General features: G+C 41.2%; 1 protein-coding gene across 1 annotated transcript in view; it reads right to left on the bottom strand.

The window, feature by feature from the left end:
- The window catches only part of KIF14 (kinesin family member 14), a 79,260-nt gene that overhangs the window by 24,020 nt on the left and 32,416 nt on the right, over window positions 1-22,824 (bottom strand). The window contains exons 15-23 of the mRNA XM_045025988.1: window positions 21,252-21,354; window positions 20,795-20,955; window positions 18,466-18,613; window positions 17,123-17,275; window positions 16,163-16,289; window positions 14,942-15,035; window positions 13,879-14,017; window positions 7,652-7,752; window positions 416-510 (exon numbers count right to left, since the gene is read on the bottom strand). Coding sequence (XP_044881923.1) covers window positions 416-510; window positions 7,652-7,752; window positions 13,879-14,017; window positions 14,942-15,035; window positions 16,163-16,289; window positions 17,123-17,275; window positions 18,466-18,613; window positions 20,795-20,955; window positions 21,252-21,354 — 1,121 coding nt within the window. The remainder of the gene's footprint in view (window positions 1-415; window positions 511-7,651; window positions 7,753-13,878; window positions 14,018-14,941; window positions 15,036-16,162; window positions 16,290-17,122; window positions 17,276-18,465; window positions 18,614-20,794; window positions 20,956-21,251; window positions 21,355-22,824) is intronic.

Genomic DNA, 22,824 nt, shown 5'->3' with positions numbered 1-22,824 from the left:
AACATCTCAAGCAAAGAATCACTCAGTGACTGTACTGGAATTAATAGTCTGGTACAGCCAACACTAGGCACTGGGTGACAGCATCATCCTAGTTAACCTTCAATGGCTATGTGTAGGGAGTTTCCAGCCAAAACCCTCAACATGATAGACAGGAGCCTTGCTCACGAGGGTTTTACCCTCAAGAAGGATGACACAAAGATTTAGGCAAAGAAATAGTGTAAGGTATACAGGCAGGCACAGGAACACCCACTACAAATCTGAATATTTTACTTGTAAAATGTCAAGCTTCTCATTTTCTTTACAATAAATTCTCAAATTATTACACAGGCATAAATTACTATTAATAATAATAAGCTATAAATTTCCAGCTCTCAGTGTGAAATAAAAGAATCTGCTATACAGGAAAAAAAAGCACCTGATAAGTGCGACGTGTGTAGGGTCTGGATCGGCTGCAATTTTATATCAGACAAACATCCAGAAATTCTCCTGTTCTTCATGAAACTTCTGCTCCTAGAATATGAGGGCATGGATGGGAAACACAAGAGAGACAGGTCTTTATTTAGATTTATTTCAGAAGGTCAGTGGAAAATTGCAGACATTTGCCCTCAGAAAGATTAGTGAGAATCCCACTTATCTTTCAGTGACCGGATCAAAACAGCACAGACCATAGGTGTACCAGTCATCACTGTCCTCTGACATATGAGCTAGGAAATAAAGATCAAGGGAGATCCTCAGTTACTGTGAAGTGTCATACTTCCATTTGAGTCAATGGAATTATGACAATTTACCTGAGCTGACTATCTGCTCCTACTCTCCAACTAGAACTCCTGTGTGACTCACTCTTATTACACTGGACCCTCTTCAATTTGATTACATAAGCAGGAATGATGATCAATTAAAGTAACAGAATTTACCCTCCTCAAGAATCTGCTTCCTCCAAGTTCAGTTCCTTCCAATATGAATGAACAAAGCATTAGCCCAGTGGTTCTCCACCAGGTTTCAGGGTGTCTGTCAAGCAGGACCAGTGTTAGACTCACTAGGGCTCAGGGCAGAAAGCCTAAGCCCTGCTGTGCAGGGCTGAATCCCAGGGCCACGGGCCCCACCACACAGGGCTGAAGCAAAAGCCTGAGCAACTTAAATTCACAGGGCTCCCTGTGGTGCAGACCCCGGACAATTGCCCTGCTTGCTACTCCTTAATGTTGGCCCTGGCTTTTACATGCAGAAAATAAGTTGTTGCGGCACAGGTGGGCCATGGAGTTTTTAATCACATGTTGGGGAGGCCTCAGAAAGAAGAGGTCAAGGACCCCTGCATTAGCCTACACACCACCCTATCTATAAGTCTCACCCTCAATCCTAGAATTCTAGGAGAAGGTGGCTATCTTGACTCAGCCACAGAAAATGGGAATATAACTTCTCTTTCTGTGCCTGCACAACACAGACCTTGGGTTCTGAACATAGTACCTCAGCAGGCATCCAGGGAAGAGGCTAGACTACCCACGGAGATCTTGTCTTCTCTAAAAAAAATTTTTCCTTAAAAACCATATATTAGCTAACACATTGTATCTACCATGTGGCAAAATCCTAGTGCCAACAAGATAGTTGCAATTTTCACATCCGTTTGCCGGGCAAGATAAACTTTAGATTACCTCCTAGGTAACACGCAGTAAAAAACCTCAAACCTTCTTACCTACAGTGGGCATACTCTGAAAAGATTTAGGAACATAGGGGCATGGACACAAATGGGATGCCATGTTCTTCTACTTATCCCTCTACCAGATGGCTCCCTAAGGGAGGGCAACTCTAAGCACTATGCTTATTTGGTCAGAGTCCCTACTGACTAGGTAAAAACTCCCCCGACATAGACATTCTGCTTAGCAATGTAGGTGGCTCCAGATGCGTCAGACTTATTGATAGCAGGTTTCCTTACATTAATATAAACAGCAGTGTGCCCCCCCTTAGCTATGTGAGGTTCCTGGTGCTATCCAGATAGTTCAAATATACTAACACCACAGTATTATCAGAGTTTATGAGGAAACACCTGCATACCTTGGAGGCGGTCAGTTTAGCTGACCGTAGATTGGGGCAAATTCAATTAAGTAAACTTGAGATATAGACAGTATCTGAAAATCTCAAGCTAAGGGGATTTGCAACTGAACAAAGCCCAGTAGCCATACCTGATGAATATGTTTGTCAGACTCCGAGCTCTTCCTCTGTAGAAGCTGCTGACTGAGCTGGACTGATCTCTCTTGTTTGAACAGAAACTAGACTAAGTGTGGCTCAATTTATCTATTTTAATAACTTATAAGGCCCCCATTACTTTACTATCTGAGCATCTAACAGTCTTTAATGTATTTATCCTCTCAACACTTCTGTGAGGTAGGGTAGTACTATTATCCATATTTTACAGATGGGGAACTGAGGTACAGAGACTGTGACCTGTCCAAGGTCACACAGGAAGTCTGTGGCAGAGCAGGGACTTCAACTCAGGTCTCCCCAGGAGTAGGCTAGTGCCCTAATCCTTGGACTATCCTTCCTTTCTAAAGCCTGGAGAAAACAAAGGACTGCTTCCTCCCTGATTCACAGGGCTTAGCAATGTTAAACATGGGCCTGCCCCTTTAGAGAAAAGGCTGATTTTTGGACCCTGTCAGAAGAAAATAACTTCATACAGTCAGCCACCCACCTTCTTAAAGGAATAAGTGACAATAGCTTTGCTTTTCTCTGTGTCTATTTGCTGGTTGAACAAACTTAACACCACATATCAGGGGTGGCATCAAAGGGGACAGAATGCTTTTTCAAAAACAGAAACTGCTAATTACCCAAATCCACACATTTTTAAATGAACTCTTACTCTCCATGCCATGAGGTTCACTATTTTCTTTTCCCCCTGCTATAATCAGCAACATCACAAACTCCTACATGGAAATTGAATTCAATTTCCTTCACCATTAGTGATGTCACCAAGTGTTACAGAAGAAACACAGAACCTTGAACTCAGGTGTTGACAGTTCAAAAGCTTTTTCTTTCAATTCACTTTTATACAGGATATTGTTTAAAATACGCAGATTAAATACACAACTGAGACTCTGACAGTGCACAGGAATAGCATTCCATTACTGCCCAGCAAGCAACAGACCAGGAAAGCTGTTGCCGTTCCAACTTTATTCTATTGTTAAACCAATATTTAGACTAGAAATAAAGAAACTGCCTGTCAGATTCCTTTTAAAGAACTTTTATTTAACCCCAGGGTAGAATTTACTTTGGGCTGTCAACAACGCATATAAAGATTTACAATCAGCTGAACCAAACTGCTTTACTGCAGAACAACAGTATCATATCTGTGCCCAGTAGCAAAGCCATAATTAAGGATCTGTCAGCATTTCCATTATAAGCGACTATTTGCAGGAGTTTGCAATTCAGTCGTAAACACTGTTACAAGGCTAAAACTTCATGTACAAGGTCTTAGCTCAGCTGGAATTTACTTTTTTAAATATGATGCTTTTAAATTATACAAGTGTAAATAAAACCTTCCGAACCAGACACTATTTTGTACTGCTGATAGCTAAAAACATTTGGCGAAATTTTTTTTAGAACATAACATATTTTTGGTATTTTTCACCTTTCCCTAAAAACCCTCCCCCACACAGCTTCAAGATTTAGGATAGGGCTGTCAATCAATTAAAAAAATTAATCACGATTAATTGCATTGTTAATAATAGAATATAATTTAAATATTTTTTGATGTTTTCTACATTTTCAAATATATTGATTTCAATTACACAGAATACAAAGTCTATAATGCTCATTTATTTATTACAAATATTTGCACTGTAAAAAACAAAATAGTATTTTTCAATTAACCTACTACAAGTAGTGTAGAGCAATCGCTTTATCATGAAAAGAGAACTCACAAATGTAGAATTAAGTACAATAAAAACCTGCATTCCAAAAATAAAACAATGTAAAACTTTAGAGCCTACAAGTTCACTCAGTCCTACTTCTTGTTCAGCCAAACGCTAAGAAAAACAAGTTTGTTTACATTTACAGGAGATAATGCTGCCCACTTCTTAAATTACATAGTCACCTGAAAGTGAGAACAGGCATTTGCATGGCACTCTTGTGGCCGGCATTGCAAGATATTTACATGCCAGATGTTCTAAAGATTCATATGTCCATTGATGCTTTAACCACCGTTCCAGAGGACAAGTGTCCATGCTGATGACGGGTTCTGCTCGATAACAATCCAAAACAGTGTGGACTGATGCATGTTCATTTTCATCATCTGAGTCAGATGCCACCAGCAGAAGGTTGATTTTCTTTTATGGTGGTTTGGGTTCTGTAGTTTCCGCATCAAAGTGTTGCTCTTTTAAGACTTCTGAAAGCATGTTCCATGCCTCATCCCTCAGATTTTGGAAGACACTTCTGATTCTTAAATCTTGGGCCAAGTGCTGTAACTATCTTGCAGTGAAAAAGTGGTCTTAAAACAAACAACATGTGCTGGGTCATCATTCAAGACTGCTATAGCATGAAATATATGGCAGAATGCTGGTAAAACAGAGCAGGAGACAAACTTCTGCCCCAAGGAGTTCAGTCACTAATTTAATTAATGCATTTTTTTTTAAATGAGCATCATCAGCATGGAAGCATGTTCTCTGGAACGATGTCCGAAGAGGCATATGAATCTTCAGCGCATGTGGCACATGAATATCTTGTGACGCCAGCTATAACAGTAGCTGTGAACGCCTGTTCTCACTTTCAGGTGACATTGTAATTAAGAAGTGGGCAGCATTATCTCCCGCAAATGTAAACAAACTTGTTTCTCTTAGTGATTGGCTGAACAAGAAGTAGGACTGAATGGACTTATAGGGTCTAAAGTTTTACATTGTTATGTTTGAGTGCAGTTATGTAACAAAAAATCCCTACATCTATAAGTTCCACTTTCATGATAAAGAGATTGCACTACAGTACCTGTATGCAAAATACTGAATACACTGAAAAATACTGTTTTGTTTATCATTTTTACAGTGCAAATATTTAATAAAAATAATAAAGTGAGCACTGTACACTTTGTATTCTGTGTTGTAATTGAAAGAGATACATTTAAAATGAAGAAAAACATCCAAAAATATTGAATAAATTTCAATAGAATACCAATTGCTTAACAGTGTGATTAATTTTTTTAATAGTGATTTTTTTTGAGTTAATTGCGTGAGTTAACTGCGATTAATCGACAGCCCTAATTTAGGATTATAAAGTAACTGCTGTGCATGAAAGATAACTATTCTCTTTAGTTAGATTTACTGCTTACTTGATAATCCACAATGTTCAAGATATTATAGCTTTACAATGCCCACTGAAAAAGTCATAAAAAATATATTGTACCTATATACACTAAGTCTGCCTTTAAAGGTACCCTTTTTTATTTTTTCCTATGATGCATGAATGTGGCCTGAGGTTGGGGTGGGAGGATTTTTTTTTTTTTTTTTTAAGTTCAGGTACAAATTCATGCCCATACAACCTTAACTCTGCCCATCAGAGCTCGCAATAGCCACTGGGAATTATCTGCATGTACTCCAGCTTTATTCACTGTATTAGGTATAACTGTACTGAATAGCAGAAGACGCTGTAATAGCTTGGAACAGCTGTGATTGTGATACAAGGTGTCCTGGGAGACTGCGGCCCTCTGGGGGTGGTGTGAGCCCCTCTCCCTGACCCATGTGTGTAATCACACGAAAGAGGTGCAAGAAAGAGGGGGGAGAAAAAAAGAAAAAAGGGTGCCTGTGTCCCTTAACAGACCCAGTATGCCTCATTTCATCACTGCGCTGTGTAGGCTGTGTCACTAGCAGGGCCTGGGAACTTCTTGCCATGGGGATTGTCAGCAGTTAGGTGGGAAATGAGCGTGGTCTGTGATTTTAAGGAAGGGTAAGTGAAAGGATAATCCTATTGGGAACCAGGAAGTGGGCGCCCACTGCTAAAGGCTCCCCCCTCCCCCAGCCTAAGGGGAGGATCCACAGGGCTGGAAACCAAATAATTCCGGGGGACAACTAATGAGATAACAGGGATGAGAGTGAGGTCAAAGGGTCAAACAAAGGGAACCTGACAGGGACACCAAGCAGCGCCCACTGCTCCTCAAAGACATCAAGGGAGCCCGCGGACGCCACCCAGAGGAACTCTGCCCGGATGCATGAACAGACAGAGGATCGGAAATAGGCCCCACAGTCACAGGAGACCCCATTGGCCAACCTCCTCTCCCTGGTTTTATAGATGGCTGTTTTAGCCAAGGCCAGGAGGTTGACCAGGAGATCCCGTGGCTTTGTGGGGCCACAGATAGGGAGTGCATAAATAAAAAGGTGAGGGGAAAAGTGCAACCAAAATCTTAACAAAATATTTGTGAGGAGCCAGAATAAGGGCTGCAGCCTGGCGCACTCCAAGTAAATGTGCGCCAGGGTTTCCCTCACACCGCAGAAGGGGCAGGTGTCCGGGAAAGGGGTAAACTGCGCCAAGTACATGCCCATGCTCATGGCCCCATGAAGGAGTCGCCAACTGATATCCATTGTATTTAAGAAAGGATAATGTTTGGTGACATAGTGTGCCTAAGGTGAAGGGGTTGTGAAAGGGGTTGAATGGGTGTAAAATTTAGTATATGTGGAGTTCTTTCTGTGGAATAAGCTAAGTATGAAAGTATATGGAGCTCCTGTGCAATCCATAGCAAAGGCAAGTGAGAATATCTTTTATGGGCTTATTGGGGCAGACTTAAGATTGCACAGGTATTTACTGTAACTCTGTATTTCCTGGTTTTCACAAGTTTGAGCTTTGCTGAACTCAATGTTCTGGTAGGGCATCAGCTATCACCAGGCAACCTTAACTCTGCATTAAAGTTTTGAGGTGGAGGCTTTTTTGGACATTTTATAGACATAATGGCAAACCACTCTTAGTATAGACATGGTCAAGTTCATGTGACTGGTTTCTCTTAAAAGAACCCCACACCTCTAGACAAACATTCAATCTCAGGAATTAAATTGATTGCTACTTTGTAAAGTAAATCTGGACACTCCCCAAACTATCTTAAGTTAATTGTCAACCCATTAAGCAAACACATTAGTGCAGACAAGCCTTAAAATAGACCTCCAGCAAAAGTAGTGCAAGACTCAACCCCTTGATATCTCCAAGGGAAAACATAAGGGGAAAAAAAGCATTAGAAAAACTCCCACCTTTCAGGCCTCCTAGGTACATCATAAAGTAACAAGATGAGGAGTAATCCATTTTTGTTTTTTAAGGTTACTTTTTAAAAAAAAAAAAAGATACAAAAAAGTCACTGCTAAGTGCATCACATTCACAATAGGAAAGTCATTAATATGCATGAAGAGCATACTTCCGCCATTCCACAAATACATGAAATTATATTTATTTCATCACTATTGGCATAATGTGTGCAAAAGAGTCTCAGAGCTTGCTAAGATTATATCAGTGCAATTCCACCTTCGTTGCCAATACACAAGTTGAATGGGAAATAATTTAACAAGTAAGTATCAGCACCATAATAAGGCAAACAAAATCAATTATGTAAATTTATGCAGACATTTAATTATACCAATAAACAAGTTTCTGAAAATGTAATTTTTAAATATAAAAAAATTAGAATAAAATTATTTACCTCCTTTTGGAAAAGGAAGAAACGGATGTAGTTGTAAGGTCAGGTTCCCACTCATCAGCAGGATCATAAAATACATCATCAGCTTTGTTACTACCGTTACTCTGAAAGGAGAAGAAAATCTAGTTCTTTTAGCTATGTTAAAGAGAGGAATGGTGTAATAAAAGTTTACAATTTATTTGTAAAGAAAGTAGGCTGGTCTTTAAAATTAGCATTTGCCTTTTGAAATAAATGTATGTTTGCTTGCTTGTTAAGGTTATGTCAACTTGAGACACAAAGGTCTAATGTAAACTGATAGCAATGAACTTGAAGTACTTAACATATTTGTAAATGCTAATGCAGAAGAGTCTCCACAGATTTGTTCCGGGCTACAAACTTTTATGGAGTGTCCACACTAGCCTTTACAAACAAGATAAAAGTTTAGGGAAGACAATGTTATCCAGCATCCTGGATTTGGGAGAGCCAAGGACAAAACTACTTTACAGTTCACTCCCTAAGAAGCAAAAAGACTAAATGCATTTAGATTTCACTAAAGGGTCTTGCATTATGATAACATTTAGAAATACATAACAATTCTAGCCATATTTTTCCATATGTAATAGCACCTGATCTCTAGTATTGCCAAGACCAAAGCAGGTCCTAACAATAAATGTACCTAAACAAAGTTTTGTTATTTGATACACATACACAAACAGAATTTCCCTCAACTCCATCCCCACACCTCAATTTACAAAATTTGAACTAGATAATACTGAAGGAAGAATTCTGGAGCTTTCTTTTTACATTTCTGATTTCAGATACCTACTTGTGTCTGAATAAATTACCTTTTCAAATGAAAGGGATTCATGTTTCACCATTTGAGGGGCAATTTTCTTTGAAAGGTTTGATAAAAATTACAGAATAACATTTTCCAAACATGAAAAGCCAGTATTTTTTTCTACTGAGAAAATTTTCTGATGGTATTTTTTGGGCTCCGGTAGCACAAATCGTTTTTTCAAATTCCAAGCGTGCCACTGAGTTGGCCTGCTCTACACTATAAAGTTAGGTCGACGTGTCAACCTGGTTGTACATTTACATGTCTCTGCCACTGATGTATGTGCCCCATTACACTAACATAGAAACACCAGCTCCCTGAGCAGCATTGTGCTATGGTCAACGTGCAGAAATCGACACAATTCAAGTACAGACACGGAGTTACCCATGTCGACCCAAAAAGTCCTCCAGCAGCTGCCCCACAATGCCCGACACTGACTGCTCTGGTCACAATTGTTAACTCCAGGGTTCATGCATCCCAGAAGCCCCCCCCACCTTTAAAACCCCTCATGTATTTTGAAATGCCTTTTCCTAGTTGTTCAGCTGGGTGAGCACACCTTTATCTGCTCTCCCTTGTCGTATGCAACTTCCCAGCTGACTATGTCAGCTACACACTCCAGATGCACTCCTCCTGCCTGCAGCAGAGAGGAGCTATTTGATCTCCTGGGTCTGCAGGGAGAAGGGCTGTGCAGGCACAGCTCTGAACCAGCTGTAGAAGCGTCAACATCTATGAACAGATTGTTGCGGAGATGCAGGAAAAGAGGGTATGACAAGACCAGCAGTAGTGTCATATGAAAGCCAAGAAATTGTGTCAGGACAATCAGAAGGCCAAGGAGGGTAATAATCCATCTGGTGCTGAGTCATAGACCTCCTGCTTAAACCACACCACCACCCAGTACACCTTAGATACCTCTGAGGTGCCTGAGTCAAAGGCCCCTGCCACGAACAGTGAGGAGGACTATGACAACAACAAGGAAGAGGTGGTGGCATATGGGGACAGATGACCAGGAGGGTCCAGCTGTGTTGCGAGCCAGGACCTGTTTTTGACTCCACTGCAGTTCAGCCAGTCTCTGCAGTTGAACATAGGCAAGCCTGATGTAGGGGAAGGAACCTCAGGTAAGAATGTAAATAAATTTCTCATTACTGTGAGAGCATCCCTAACAGCAGGACACAGCTATCTATCTATTTTGCATTAATTTACTTGTACTACAAGAGGTAGCGGGATGACAAAGAGGTAGAGATGCTATCTGCTATTCATTCCCCTGTAGAGTTAGGGGGGCCAGGTGGAGCAGTTTGTTTATGTACACAGGGCTGTTTTTGTAAGTGAATAAAACTCCTTTGTTTTGAAAGTTGTTCATCTTTATTAATTAACACCACATGTTGTGTAATGCCTGCTGGCAGTGAAAGTAGTGGTCTCGTACACTCGCAACCTATAGGATCAGTGTCAAACAGAGTAGTCATAATAAATGTACATCAAGCAAACCAACATTAAATAGGTGATTGTAGCAGGGTGCTGGCACAAAAGTACCTAATTACCCCTGCTCAGCCAGCTCCAATCAAGAGAAATAGATTGGGGCTGGTGAAACAGACTTGATGCTTGGCCTGTGGATTGGCTCCACCTGCAGGCCTGACAAGCCAGCAGTTATAAGGGTTGGGAGCCAGCAGAAAGGCCAGCCAGGGAAAGGTCAGTCTCCTAGCTGCGGGCTGACTGTAGGAAAAGGGGGAACTAACCCTGCACGCCTTGTATATAGCTCAACACTGTGGTGGGAGAAGTGTGTGTGTAAATAAAGCCACAGGTGCTGCATAACTGGAGGCCTCTCTGCACTTTATTGAGAGAGCTAGCAGGCCCAGGAAGAGGGGCGGGGCACTGGACTCATTACAGTGATACATGCACAGAAGTACATCAAGCACCACACAATTCCTAACAGGCCTCCAACTGCAGTGCCAAGTTGAGTACAGTCCACGACAGCACATTGGTGTGGCTTGCTGTTAAAATGCTCTTTCAAAGCTCTCTAAGCCGTATAGCTCCTCATTGAGCTCATCTGATAGCCCTTGTGTCTGGCTGTTCAAACTCAGCAGACAGTCACTTCACCACCGCCCCCGCAGCAAGTTTTCCCACTTTACTTCACAATTATTATGCAGGACAACAGGCACCTATAACCACTGAGATTTTTTGCACTGACATCCAATCTGGTGAGTTGACAATCCCAGAGCCTTTTCAATCTACCAGAAGCACATTCACCTGTCATTCTGCACTGCTATAGTTGAATCTTTCCTTGGTGCTGTCAAGGTTACTGGTGTACAACTTCTGGCATTTCAATATTGTCAATGGTAATCTGCCAGTTGGGAAGGACGGTCCATACTTGTAGCTTTCTGAACAGTTCTGTGTTCTTAAGTGTCATGCACCTTCCCTGACCAGCCAACATTGATGCATCCCCAGTGATCCACCAGCACTTGCATAAGCATGGAAAAAGAGACAGTTACCTTTTCTGTAACTGGTGTTCTTTGAGATGTGTTCTTATATCCATTCCATAATAGGTGTGGGGGGAGGGGAGGGGGGAAGAGCCGTGGCACCCCTTATACTGTGCCATGCGGGCACCGCTTCAGAAAGCGCCAAAGCTGGTCCCCCGCGGATACTGCTAAGAAAAAAACTTCTGGCACTGGTGCATGTGGCGAACACACACACCTAATATGGAATGGACATGAGCAAGCACTAAAAGAAGTAGTCACCCTCTTTGTCGATGTACTCTGTAGTAAGGTGAACTAGGGCCAAAACAGGAATGTGCATGCTGTCTATTGCTCCACCGCAGTTTGGGAGCCCTTTTAACTGAAAAGCCATCCACTATATCCTGCACATAGCAGAGAGTCACAGTCCTGCACAGCAGGAGATGTTTAATGGCCCTGCACTTCTGCATGACAATGGCCCCCCACAGTGGATTTTCCTACTGACTGGTAGCAATCCAGCTTTGCAAATTTCCACAGTGTGATCACCACTTGCTTCCCCACTAGGGTGACCAGATGTTCCGATTTTATAAGGACAGTCCTGATTTTTTGGTCTTTTTCTTATATAGGCTCCTATTACCCCCCACCCCTGTCCCGATTTTTCACACTTGCTGTCTGGTCACCCTATTCTCCACTGTCAGTGCAGCTCTCAGTTTGCTGCCCCTGCACTGGATGGCTTGGGCGAGCTCAGCACACAGATCCAGGAACGTGGCCTTGTACATCCAAAAGTTCTGCAGCCACTGCTCATCATCCCAAATCTGCATTATGATGCAATGCCACCACTCAGTGCTCATTTCTTGGTCCCAGTAGTGGCACTCCACCATTTGAAGCGGTTCTGTGAATGCCACCAACAACCTTGAATTGGTTCGTGCTATGTCCCACAGCAAAGTGACTGCCAGGAAATCATCCCCATGGTTCTTCTTTGCAGCTCTGCAAATATTGGAGAATCGTGCATCCTGTGCTTTCAACACCCAGGACAACAGTGCAGAGCTGTGCAGGCCCCATGCTCTGTCAGAGATGACAGACAGCGACAAGTCTCACACGCGTTCATGGAAATTGAAAATGGGCAATAAAAATTATGGGATACAGATATTATGGGATGGAGGACACTGCATTATGGGAAGTTAACCCTCTGCTCTCAGTCACTTCTGCACTAGCCGTTTCTGCCCCACCTTGCATTGCCAAAACTACCCAAAAGAGAGCGCACTGAGTGTTGCACTTTGGGATACCTCCCTTTGGTGCCCTGCACATTGACACAAGCACTCCCAGTAAGCACACACAGTACTGACACAAGGAGCCAAGTATGCACATACACAAGAGATATACTAACCATAGTGGCTGTATGCTGAGTCAGCAAAGCTTTGTAGTGTAGACGTGGCCTGAATGCTCCATCAAAATTAGTGCTTTTGAAATGTTTGAAGAAATTTCATTTAGAAACAGCAAAAATCAAAATATTTGATTGTAAACTTGACATAGCACATTGTTTTCTACTATTTTGTCAACAATGCATGAGGCTGTGCTCAAAATAATGTTGAAAGGAAAGAAGAACAAGTGTGCATATATCCAGAGCATCACACACTGAAGCACGTATAAACTAATTAAGACAAACTGTTTTATGGTCCCACTTGATAGCTTTGGACCCTTCCTGCACTGCAGCCAGCTCTCACCTCTGAATACCATCTACTATGTTTGTTTTAGTATGCAATTAGATTACACTCTCACATATTGCACAGACTGAAGAAAAGATACTGCACTCTGCAAAGCTCCTGAAATGAGAACTGAAATGCAGCAGAAAGACCACACTCTGTGCCCGTTTTGTTGCCCTCCTAAAAATGGAAGGAACCTGAAGAGGCCCAGCAGGTTGGGTGGATTTTTTACTAGACTTCTTAAGCTACCCATTCTAAAACTTCACACAAGGTATAAATCCATGGTGCTCTTTAGGACATATTGTCCTAGAACATGGGCAATTTGCACTGCGCTTATATGTTTATGAACAATTGTACAAAGATGGATTTACTCTGCCACATTTTCCTCCCCCACAGACCAAGGCCGACCATTTAAACTTTGATATGCAATGGGAAAAGAAGTTGCATATAGACAAGACTAAATAAAAAGGGCAATATAATTGTGACGGTGTTGTCTGCCTTCATGAAATTTCAAATTTTAAAGAAGTTGTTTTTTTTTAAATATGTACAACTGTGGAGTCAAATACAGATACTTTTCTTCCTTTTTTTCCTGCCCCCTCTCTTCCTTTGCACATGCTCCTCTTATGTACAAAGCATTAACATTAACACCATCTATCCTAATACAAAATACTGCATGTACAAAGGGAACAAGGTATAAATTCTATAGTCTGTCTAAAGGAGATGTATTTAGAGTGATGGAGATTTTTGCTGCATTTAACTAAGATAGTTTAAAGAACTTTTTTTAGGAGACAGATGTTTTACATTGAAAAAATGTCTTTAAATCCTTCCCCTGCCCTTGAAAATCTAAGATTGCACATGAAAACAAGGATCTGCCTGAATGTCAAATTATGTGTTTGACTAGCAAGATCCAAAAAACTAGTGAAAATTTGAAAAAAAATCCATGACCTTTTACAACTGATATTTTCTCAGAATGTATGAGCACACACGAGCACGTGCGCACATACAACAGTTACAAACATGGGTCCAAGTCCAGAATTCATTACTCAGTTTTTCCTAAGTAAATGAGAGCTTTACCTAAGGAAGGATGCAGTAAAAACTAAAACACATAAAACTGAGTAAAAACTAGGATTTCTCCTACCCTACATAAAAAGCACAGATGTTTAGTTCATTAAAATCTGACAAATTCTGAACTCTAACTCTAAATGATTTCATCAATATCTTAAATTAAATGTTTACAATTAGTGAAGTTTTTCTTCAATTCTTACAAACCTCATAGAGTTCTTTCATTGCTGCTAGCTTATATTCAAACTTCTCCAGGCTCCAGAAAGTTGCAATTCCCAGCTTGAGGTTACGAACCAGCACTTTAACAGAAGGTCCAGTGCCATTTCCTTGTTCTGATATATCATGTCTAATTTAAAAAAAAAAAATACAAAAGCCATGATCACCAAAATTAACAAAAGAGTGGATTAGTATGAGGCTAATAGTTTGCCAATAGTAGACAAAGATTACTTTTGAAAAATTTGGCTTGCTTAAGTAACAAATAATATCAAGGGCCTAATTAAAATAATAGAATCATAGAACTGGAAGGAACCTCTAGAGGTCATCTAGTCCAGTCCCCTGCACTAGATGGCAGGACTAAGTATTATCTAGACCATTCCTGAAAGGTGTTTGTCTAACCTGCTCTTAAAAATCTCCAATGATGGAGATTCCACAACCTCTCTAGGCAATTTATTCCAGTGATTAACCGCCTCCTCCTTGTAACAACCTTTTACATACTTGAAAACTATTTTATCCCCTCTCAGTCTTTTCTTTTCCAGACTAAACAAACCCAATTTTTTCCATCTTCCCTCACAGGTCATGTTTTCTAGACCTTTAATCATTTTTGTCACTCTTCTCTGGACTTTCTCCAATTTGTCCACATCCTTCCTGAAATGTGACACCCGGAACTAGACACAGTACTCCAATTGAGGCCTAATCAATGCAGAGTAGAGTGGAAGAATTACTTCGTGTCTTGCTTACAATACTCCTAATACAGGAGTAATCAGGTTGGTTCTGTAAAATTTTCTTGTAACAGTCAGATTCAAGGGAGAAATTCCAAAATAATATACAAGATCCTGGCTCTTGAGAAGCCTTAAATAGAAGTTTCTCTGTCGTGTATTTATTATAAATCAGTTTACTCAAAATAGCTTACAAACCAACAGGTTTGAGTTAAGAGTATTAAGCAAAAGTCTTCCAAGAAAAAAAGATAAGCTCATTCCACATCCAACATCAAATTTAGGTGTTTTTTTTTTTTTATTTATTATGTGCCTTGTATGTGAATTAGGTAACTCACCTGCAGAAGACTGTGTGCTTTCCTAATTTGCTACTAATGGTATTGGCCTCCTGGATCATCAGAGAGAGTTTCATAGAATTCCAGTTAGGCTTAACTAAATAAAAAACACAAGATTATGGTTGACTGGATCAAACATAATGAAATGATTCCAGACCAAAAAAGGGAGACCTTTAAAGGAGTTTGGTGGACAAGGCAGTCTCACAGATTTCCAATTTACTGAAAACATTAAAAAACAGTTCACACTTTCAAAGGATATTTCAAAACTGGAATGCCATTTAAATCATTGCAGGTATCACATTTGCATGGTTTTAGAAACAAATACATTTTACCTTCCTGCTCTGGTCCTTCAGCCTCCACAACTGTGTTTCCTGCTCTTTCCCACAAAGCCTAGACTGTCTGATGATGGGAGAGCCTTTGGTCTGCTGAGAAAGTACGCTAATCTACATGTTTCTGTTTGTTCACCCAGCCCAACTAAATGTGAACAAAGTATCACTCTAGCGCTGCCTGATATGCATGTCTCAAAAAGGGCAAGGATCACATCCCAACAATAAAGATGAAGATCTTATAACTTCAATACCACTGAGATAACGTGCTGGGGTAAGAGATTAAGCTACTAGGATCCCATCTCAGCCAGAAATGCAGCAATTTTCTCACAAGAAGCATAGTGAAAACAGAGACTAAAGAGGTCTCTCTGCCAGAAAGTAAACCTCCCAGCAAGCGGGAAGAAAAGGGGAGAAAGCCTCTCTCTCCATTGCCAGACAGCAAAGGAAATAATAATGAATTGAAAGTTACACTGTACACCAGGGGTGGCCAACCTGAGCCTGAGAAGGAGTCAGAATTTACGAAAGTATATTGCCAAAGAGCCACGGTAATATCTCAGCAGCCCCCTAACTGCTCCTCAGCGCCTCCCACCTGCCAGCAGCCCCCACCAAACAGCGCCTACTCCCACCTCCCACCCCAATCAACTGTTTCACGTGTGTAGGAGGCTTGGGGGGAGCGAGGACATGCAAGGCTCAGGGGAAGGGGTGGAGTGGGGATAGGGCTTGGGGCAGAGTAGGGGGTTGAGCAGTGAACACCCCCCAGCACATTGGAAAGTTAACATCTATAGCTCCAGTCCCGGAATCAGTGCCTAGATAAGGATCAGCATATGGCTCCGGAGCCACAGGTTGGCCACCCCTGCTGTACACAATCTCTCCACACATACACACCCCACACACATACTAGTTATAGTTTTATTCCCATTTCCACGATTCTGCTGGAGAGTTTCTATTTCTTTAGCAATTTTCTGCTTCTCAGCCTCCAGAGCTTCAAGAATCTTTGCATGACGAATAGTATGATCTTCTAAAGCCTAAAGAAAAGACAGATCCATCCATGACAATGTTTTTACAAGAAGCAAAGAATAAAATGGGGTGAGAGGTTATTTTATCTTTTGAAGCTGCATGCTTTACAATAAACTTCTTTTTTATCTGATCCCTCTACTACATCAATTAAGACGACAAATTCTACCAATTTTCATTGCTTGCTTAAATTCTCACATGTATATGCTGGAGCATTTATTATTTAAATGGGACTACTGAATTCAAGAAAAAGGGAACAGAATTTTCTATCAATTATTTAAAAAAGAAAAAATCTATCATAGAAGTTTGAAGATGAAAGAAAATGTGCACTAGCAGTCATGGAAAATAATGAAGTTTTGGTGTCTACTGCAATCAGCAAATGTAGAAACCTAATCTGGGTCAAAATGTAAGGTATTACATCTATTAATACGATTTAGGAATAATTCCTCATTTTCAGGGGTACTGTCAAGTCGTCTTTAATGTTTTTATCTGAGGAAACAAGTTTTGAAAGTATTCTGGCTCCCTCAGATATTTCCCCAAATACTGAACATTCTAGACATTGCTTGCATTTATGCCTGAGTCCATCATTTTTGGTGAGCTCAACATTTCCCTAAGTTTGGAATATCAGCAATCCAGCCCCCATTACATAAAATTATAGCTGATCTTGTTATTTTTGATACCCCGAATAGCAGCTGATTTAATAAGAGGGCAGTAAGTGAGACATGTCTGTCTTAAAATCATTTTGGAGAGGATTATTTTTAAGAAAGCCAATGAAGTTAAATAATATTATAATGGTTTGTTTAAATATATGATTGATCAGATAAAATGCATGTTTTAAAATTACCTGTCTGGTGGCTAATGTCTCCATTTCCAGGCGCTTCTTGCTGAAACATACTTCCAACTCAAGATGTTGCTTTGCTTTTTCCAGTTCTTGTATTTTGTTAGCAGTCTGCTGGTGATTCATTTCCTGAATTTGTTTCTTATGAGATTCTTCTCTCTTTAAAAAAAAAGGATAGAATAAATGGGGTATAGGGAGAAAAAAAATCACATGCTTCAGCTCATCCAACCCATTCACTAAAGATGGATATTAGAGTCTGTTCTTCTTTCTGTCCATGAGAGATTTATGGCCACTAGATTACAGAGATAAATTCACTTTCTCAGCAATGGGAGGTTATATCCCAGTCAATGAACATCAACTATTATACCCTATTGTATAGAGAAGGGCAAACTATGGCCCGCAGGACCGTCCTGCCCAGCCCTTAAGCTCCCAGCTGGGGAGGCTAGCCCCTAGCCCCTCCCCTGTTGCCCCCTCTCCCCCACAGCCTCAGCTCGCTGTGCCACCAGCACTCTGGGCGGTGGGACTGCAAGCTCCTGCTGGGCAGCATGGCTGCGAGCGCCACTGGCCTGCCCCGGTGCTCTAGACTGTGCGGCAGTGTGGCTAGCTCCGGCCGGGCAGCGTGGCTGCCAGTCCTGATGTTCTGAGTGGCATGGTAAGGGGGCGGGGAGCAGGGGGTTGGATAAGGGGCAAGGGGTCCCGGGGGGCAGTCAGGGGACAGGGAGAAGCTGGCAGTTGGATAGGTGTGGGAGTCCCGGAGGGCCTGTCAGGGGGCAGGGTGTGGACAAGGGTCAGGGCAGTCAGGGAACAGTGAGCAGGGGGGTTGGATAGGGGGTGGAGTACCAGGGAGCAGTTGGGGACAAGGAGCAGGGGGGTTGGATGGGTTGGGAGTTCTGAGGGGGGCAGTCAGGGGGCGGGGGTTAGGCTGTTTGGGGAGGCACGTCCTTCCCTATCCGGCACTCCATACAGTTTCAGAACCCCAATATGGCCCTCAGGCCAAAAAGTTTGCCCACCCCTGCTATAGTACATTTGTTGAGAAGTATAGTATCATAAATTTATCACTTTGCCACCATATATTATTCTCTATTAATTATATCAAGCCAGCATAATCCTGAAAATTGTACCCTGCTTGTAGTAGTCCTCGCCCCCAAGACACATGCAAACACAAGAAAGAATGAAAACCCCGTACAAAAAGAGCGCATTATATCTGGAATACTTTGTGCAATAGGTGGATTTTTATAAGTGTTTCAAAGGAGAGGAAAGAGAGCCAGGGATTCAGCTGTTCAGGTATGCGAGATAGCATGAAAGGCTAAACAATCCACCTTTTCATTTAATTATGCAAAGCAATTTACCAGTTCTGCTTCTAGTGATTTTATCTTGCTTTCGTAAACTTTTTTTTGAGAAATAAGTTCTTGTTGAGCCATCTCTTTTGCAACCTGGATACCTTGCATCATTTCTTCCTTGGCTTTCAATCGTGCCGCTTCAATTTCTGATTCAAGTCTGGAAGTAGGAGCAACTTAAATTAAAATGTTAGCTTTTAACCTTTTTTAGTATGTTGCATAGGAGATAAAAAGAGTAACAAATGCTATAGTCATTACTTTATTGCTTCTGTCAAATGTGAAATTTAGGTCTAAAACCCTCTCATTTTAATTGTCGTGGGTGTGCTAAAATTTTGTAGTTTATTGATTATCTCCCCCACCTCCCCAGGGCAGAAAATCACACACAAGAAGGAGAAAGACTTTTTAGCCACAGCTGCTACATTTTGGGCAATTCGATCATTAGAAACATAGATAGCTGGGTTTGCGATGATCAGGAGAACCGCATGGTGACTTGCCTGCCTGGTGCGAAGGTTGCAGATCTCTCAAGACATTTTGATAGGCTTATGTGTAGAGTTGGGGAGGAGCCAGTGGTTGTGATACATGTAGGTACCAATGACATGGAGAAGGATAGGAGAGAGGTCCTGGGCATACCCGGCATACCCCATGTGCGTGCCTATGCTCTGCCTCCTGCCCCTCCACGGAGGAGAGAGGAGGCAGAGGGCGGAGAAGAGCGAGCCAGGCCAGACAGGATTTTTAATGACATGCTGCTCCAGCAGGCAGCAGCGTGCCATTAAAAATCAGCTCGTGTGCCGTCTTTGGCACACATGCCATAAGTTGCCGACCCCTGTGATAGAACAAGGAGTAATGGTCTCAAGTTGCAGTGCGGGAGGTTTAGGTTGGATATTAGGAAAAACTTTTTCACTAGGAGGGTGGTGAAACACTGGAATGGGTTACCTAGGGAAGTGGTGGAATCTCTTTCCTTAGAGGTTAAGGTCAGGCTTGAAAAAGCCCTAGCTGTGATGATTTAGTTGGGGATTAGGTCCTGCTTTGAGCAGAGGGTTGGACTAGATGACCTCCTGAGGTCCCTTCCAACCCTATGATTCTATGAATGGGAGTGGAGGTGCAGGGCCACATGGGCAGGGGGTGCAGAGCTACAGGGGGCAGGCGGATGACTGAGTGGGGGCACAGAAACACATGAGGACAGAGGGTGTAGAGACACACGGAGATGAGGGGAAGGAGCTGGCTGAGGGGATGCAGGGGCACAGACACATGGGGACAGGAGGAGGGGGTGCAGGGCCACATGGTGACAGATGTGCCTGACTGAATGAGAGAGACTACGGGTCAAGCAGGGTCTGCATGGGCGACGCTCCCTAACAATGCCTTCCCGCCCTCCCTCAAACCCCCCCCTCATTCTATACTTTTCCCCACCTGTTCTATACATACCCAACAACCCTTCAAATTTATACACAAGCTCCTTCCCAGCAATTACTTCCCTCTCCTTCAGCTTCTCCATTACCCCTGACTCCCCCAAGCCTTTGCACTGCTTCTGAGGGGTGCAGGAAATATGGTTCTGTACTGTAGTTTAAATGAATTATTACTCAGAGTTCTGTATTAACATGCCTAGTAAGTAATCTATTTGTCAAAAAACATTTCCTGAATCTTTTTTGTTGTCTATATTGTTACAGACATACTTGCTGACAGGTATTTTGAAATAAGTTACCAACATAATTTAAACTGGTGTGATTATATTGTGTTATTTTGACAAATAAAATATGCAGAATTTTAAAATATTGTGTGCAGCATTTTTTTGTTTTTGGCACAGAATTCACCCAGGACTAAAAGTATTAAGATGGGACCAACTTCCTGTGCTGAAATTCAAGAGGCTGTCCCTCAGCTTCACACTCACCCATTTTGCATTGCATTAAACATATCATAATCTGTATTTGGAATAACCCTCTCTGAAAGTCTGATTTTTGCAGTGGAATAAATTCTCAATTTAATCTTTTGGCAAGTAAGAAGATTCGATGTGAGAAGACAATTTTAGTAGAATTCAGGCTTATGGAAATATGTCATAATAAGAATTACGTATTCGAATTCCAAACAGTTAATCAAAAGAGTGCACAGCTAGAGATAACAAAAATAAATGTTTCATGGTTATAAAAACACTGCAATATCATTGTGTGTATTCAACTTTATTAAAATGTTCGACTTTATGAGAAGTAAAGAGTGACCTTGTCTTTTTTTTTTTTAAACTTTAATTTATTCTTATGCAGTTTATATGCCTATATATTTCCAGAAGAGAGCATGCTGCATTAGCATATGAGCAGTTTATTTTTAACCTGGAAAGTTCCACAATACTTACTGTGACCTCTGTGCAACCAACAGTTCATTTTTTGCAAATTCAAAATCTTTTGGCCCATCACATGAAAGGGTAGTCCCACAAGATGGCCTTTTTACTTTCTGAACCTCTACTGGATGATTAAACCTGAAATAATGGTCTCCACCGAGAATCACCCGATCACCCTGCAAAATACAGACACACTATTAGTCTATAATCTTACAAATATATATATATATATATATATATATATATATATATATATATATATATATATATACACACACACACACACACACACACACACACACACACAATACATCAAAATTAGAAAAATAAAAATATCCAGTAATCTGTCATGATGAACAATTCAAGAGCCTTCTCAAAAACTGCAGTCAACAGATAATTTACCATTCATGCCAGGTATTTTCAAAGCCATGCATAAATATATTTATTTCTGTACCAGTGATGGACAACTTACATGATGCATAACTGTTGGCTCTGAAATGTGTTTCCCATTAACATATGTCTTTGCTTCTCCCAGTGGCGTAATACTCACTCTACCATCAACATTTTTGATAATACTGAAAGTGAGAAACATCAGATGTGACAGCAATAGCTTATCATGAACAAAAAAAAAAGTTATGTAACTTAACTCCGGCTATCCATGACATTCATGATTTAGATGTGACTTTGAATCTCTTCCCCCGCTCCCCCAAATATTGACTGTATAGTTCCTGCTATTCTGTTATTACACCATACACCTCAACTATATTGCTTTCTAAGAGTCAATCCTCATTTTGGAACAAGGTAAGTTTGAATCTAAACACACCTGCTGCTAAAATACTTAGTGTAATTTACTGCTATCTGAAATGCTGAATCAGGTACTTGAGGTTATGGAAAACTTTATTAAAGAAAACTTCACCTTATCTCACATTTCTTCAACCTTTTTTTTTTTTTAAGTAGTAATGTTGTTTAAATTTCTTGTATTACATAAGTGGTTCTAGGCAGAAAGAGAGCTGCACATTATACAACATTTATATAATTTGGTCAAGGTACAACTCCATCTCAGAGATAAATTTTATTTCATCTAGGGAGTTTCTACCAATATAATTCATAACTCAGGAGAGGAGAGATTGAAACCTGTTAGCTAAAAATAAACTGCAAATATATCTCCTGATATTCTTATATTAGAAGGCAAATTTTTCTAGTTATATATTGGAAGATATACATTTCTAGTCAAAATTGAATCTATTTTTTTTAATAGTTTAAGCTCAACACCAGGTGTTAGTCTCCTCTGTCAACCCTCTCCTCCTCAAACAAACAAAATACATTGTTCAAGTGTTGGATTATTCATAAACGGAAGGTAATATTAAAGTTTACACAAAATCATCTCCACCAAAAAAAATAAATAAAAATGTTTTAATAAGGGCTACCAGTGTGTTTCTCAGTTCATGCAAATTTCTTCAGGCGTGGAAAGTTTCATGAAAGATTTACTAATGAGAGTATATATTTTACTATACAGTGAGGCCATACATTTTGTATGGGGCTGAGGAGAGGCCAAAGGGAAGTGCCATGAACTGGAAATGGCATTGGCCCACCATAAAATGGAGAAACTGTCTGTGTCCTTGGAAGACAGATATGGAAATAAGCATCTTTCAAGTCTCCCGGATCCAGGCAGGTCCAGACTGGGTTGTAGGCCCCCTTATGCTTTTGGGATCAGGAAATAGAGGGAGTAGAAACTTTTCCCCCTCATTTCCTGAGGGACCTCCTCCACTGCCCCCAGTTGTAGATGGTTGTCTACCTCCTGAATGAGGAGTTGCTAGTGAGAAGGGTCCCTGAAGAGGAAGGGGAAGAAGGTAGGTGGGGTGGGAAGGTGGCCAAAAGCTGGAGAATGTAGTCCAGCGACAATCTCTAGCACCCAGTGGTCTGAGACAACCTGCGACCAGGCCAAATGGTAAGGACGGAGACAGCTGAGGAAAAGATGGGAAGGAACCAGGGAGTTGACTGGAGTGTTGCTCTCTAGTGCATCCTTGAAATGCAAGCTTCTGACC

The sequence above is a fragment of the Mauremys mutica genome, chromosome 8, assembly GCF_020497125.1.
Source record: "Mauremys mutica isolate MM-2020 ecotype Southern chromosome 8, ASM2049712v1, whole genome shotgun sequence".
Classification (NCBI taxonomy): domain Eukaryota; kingdom Metazoa; phylum Chordata; order Testudines; family Geoemydidae; genus Mauremys; species Mauremys mutica.
This window is presented reverse-complemented; position numbering and strand designations above follow the sequence as displayed.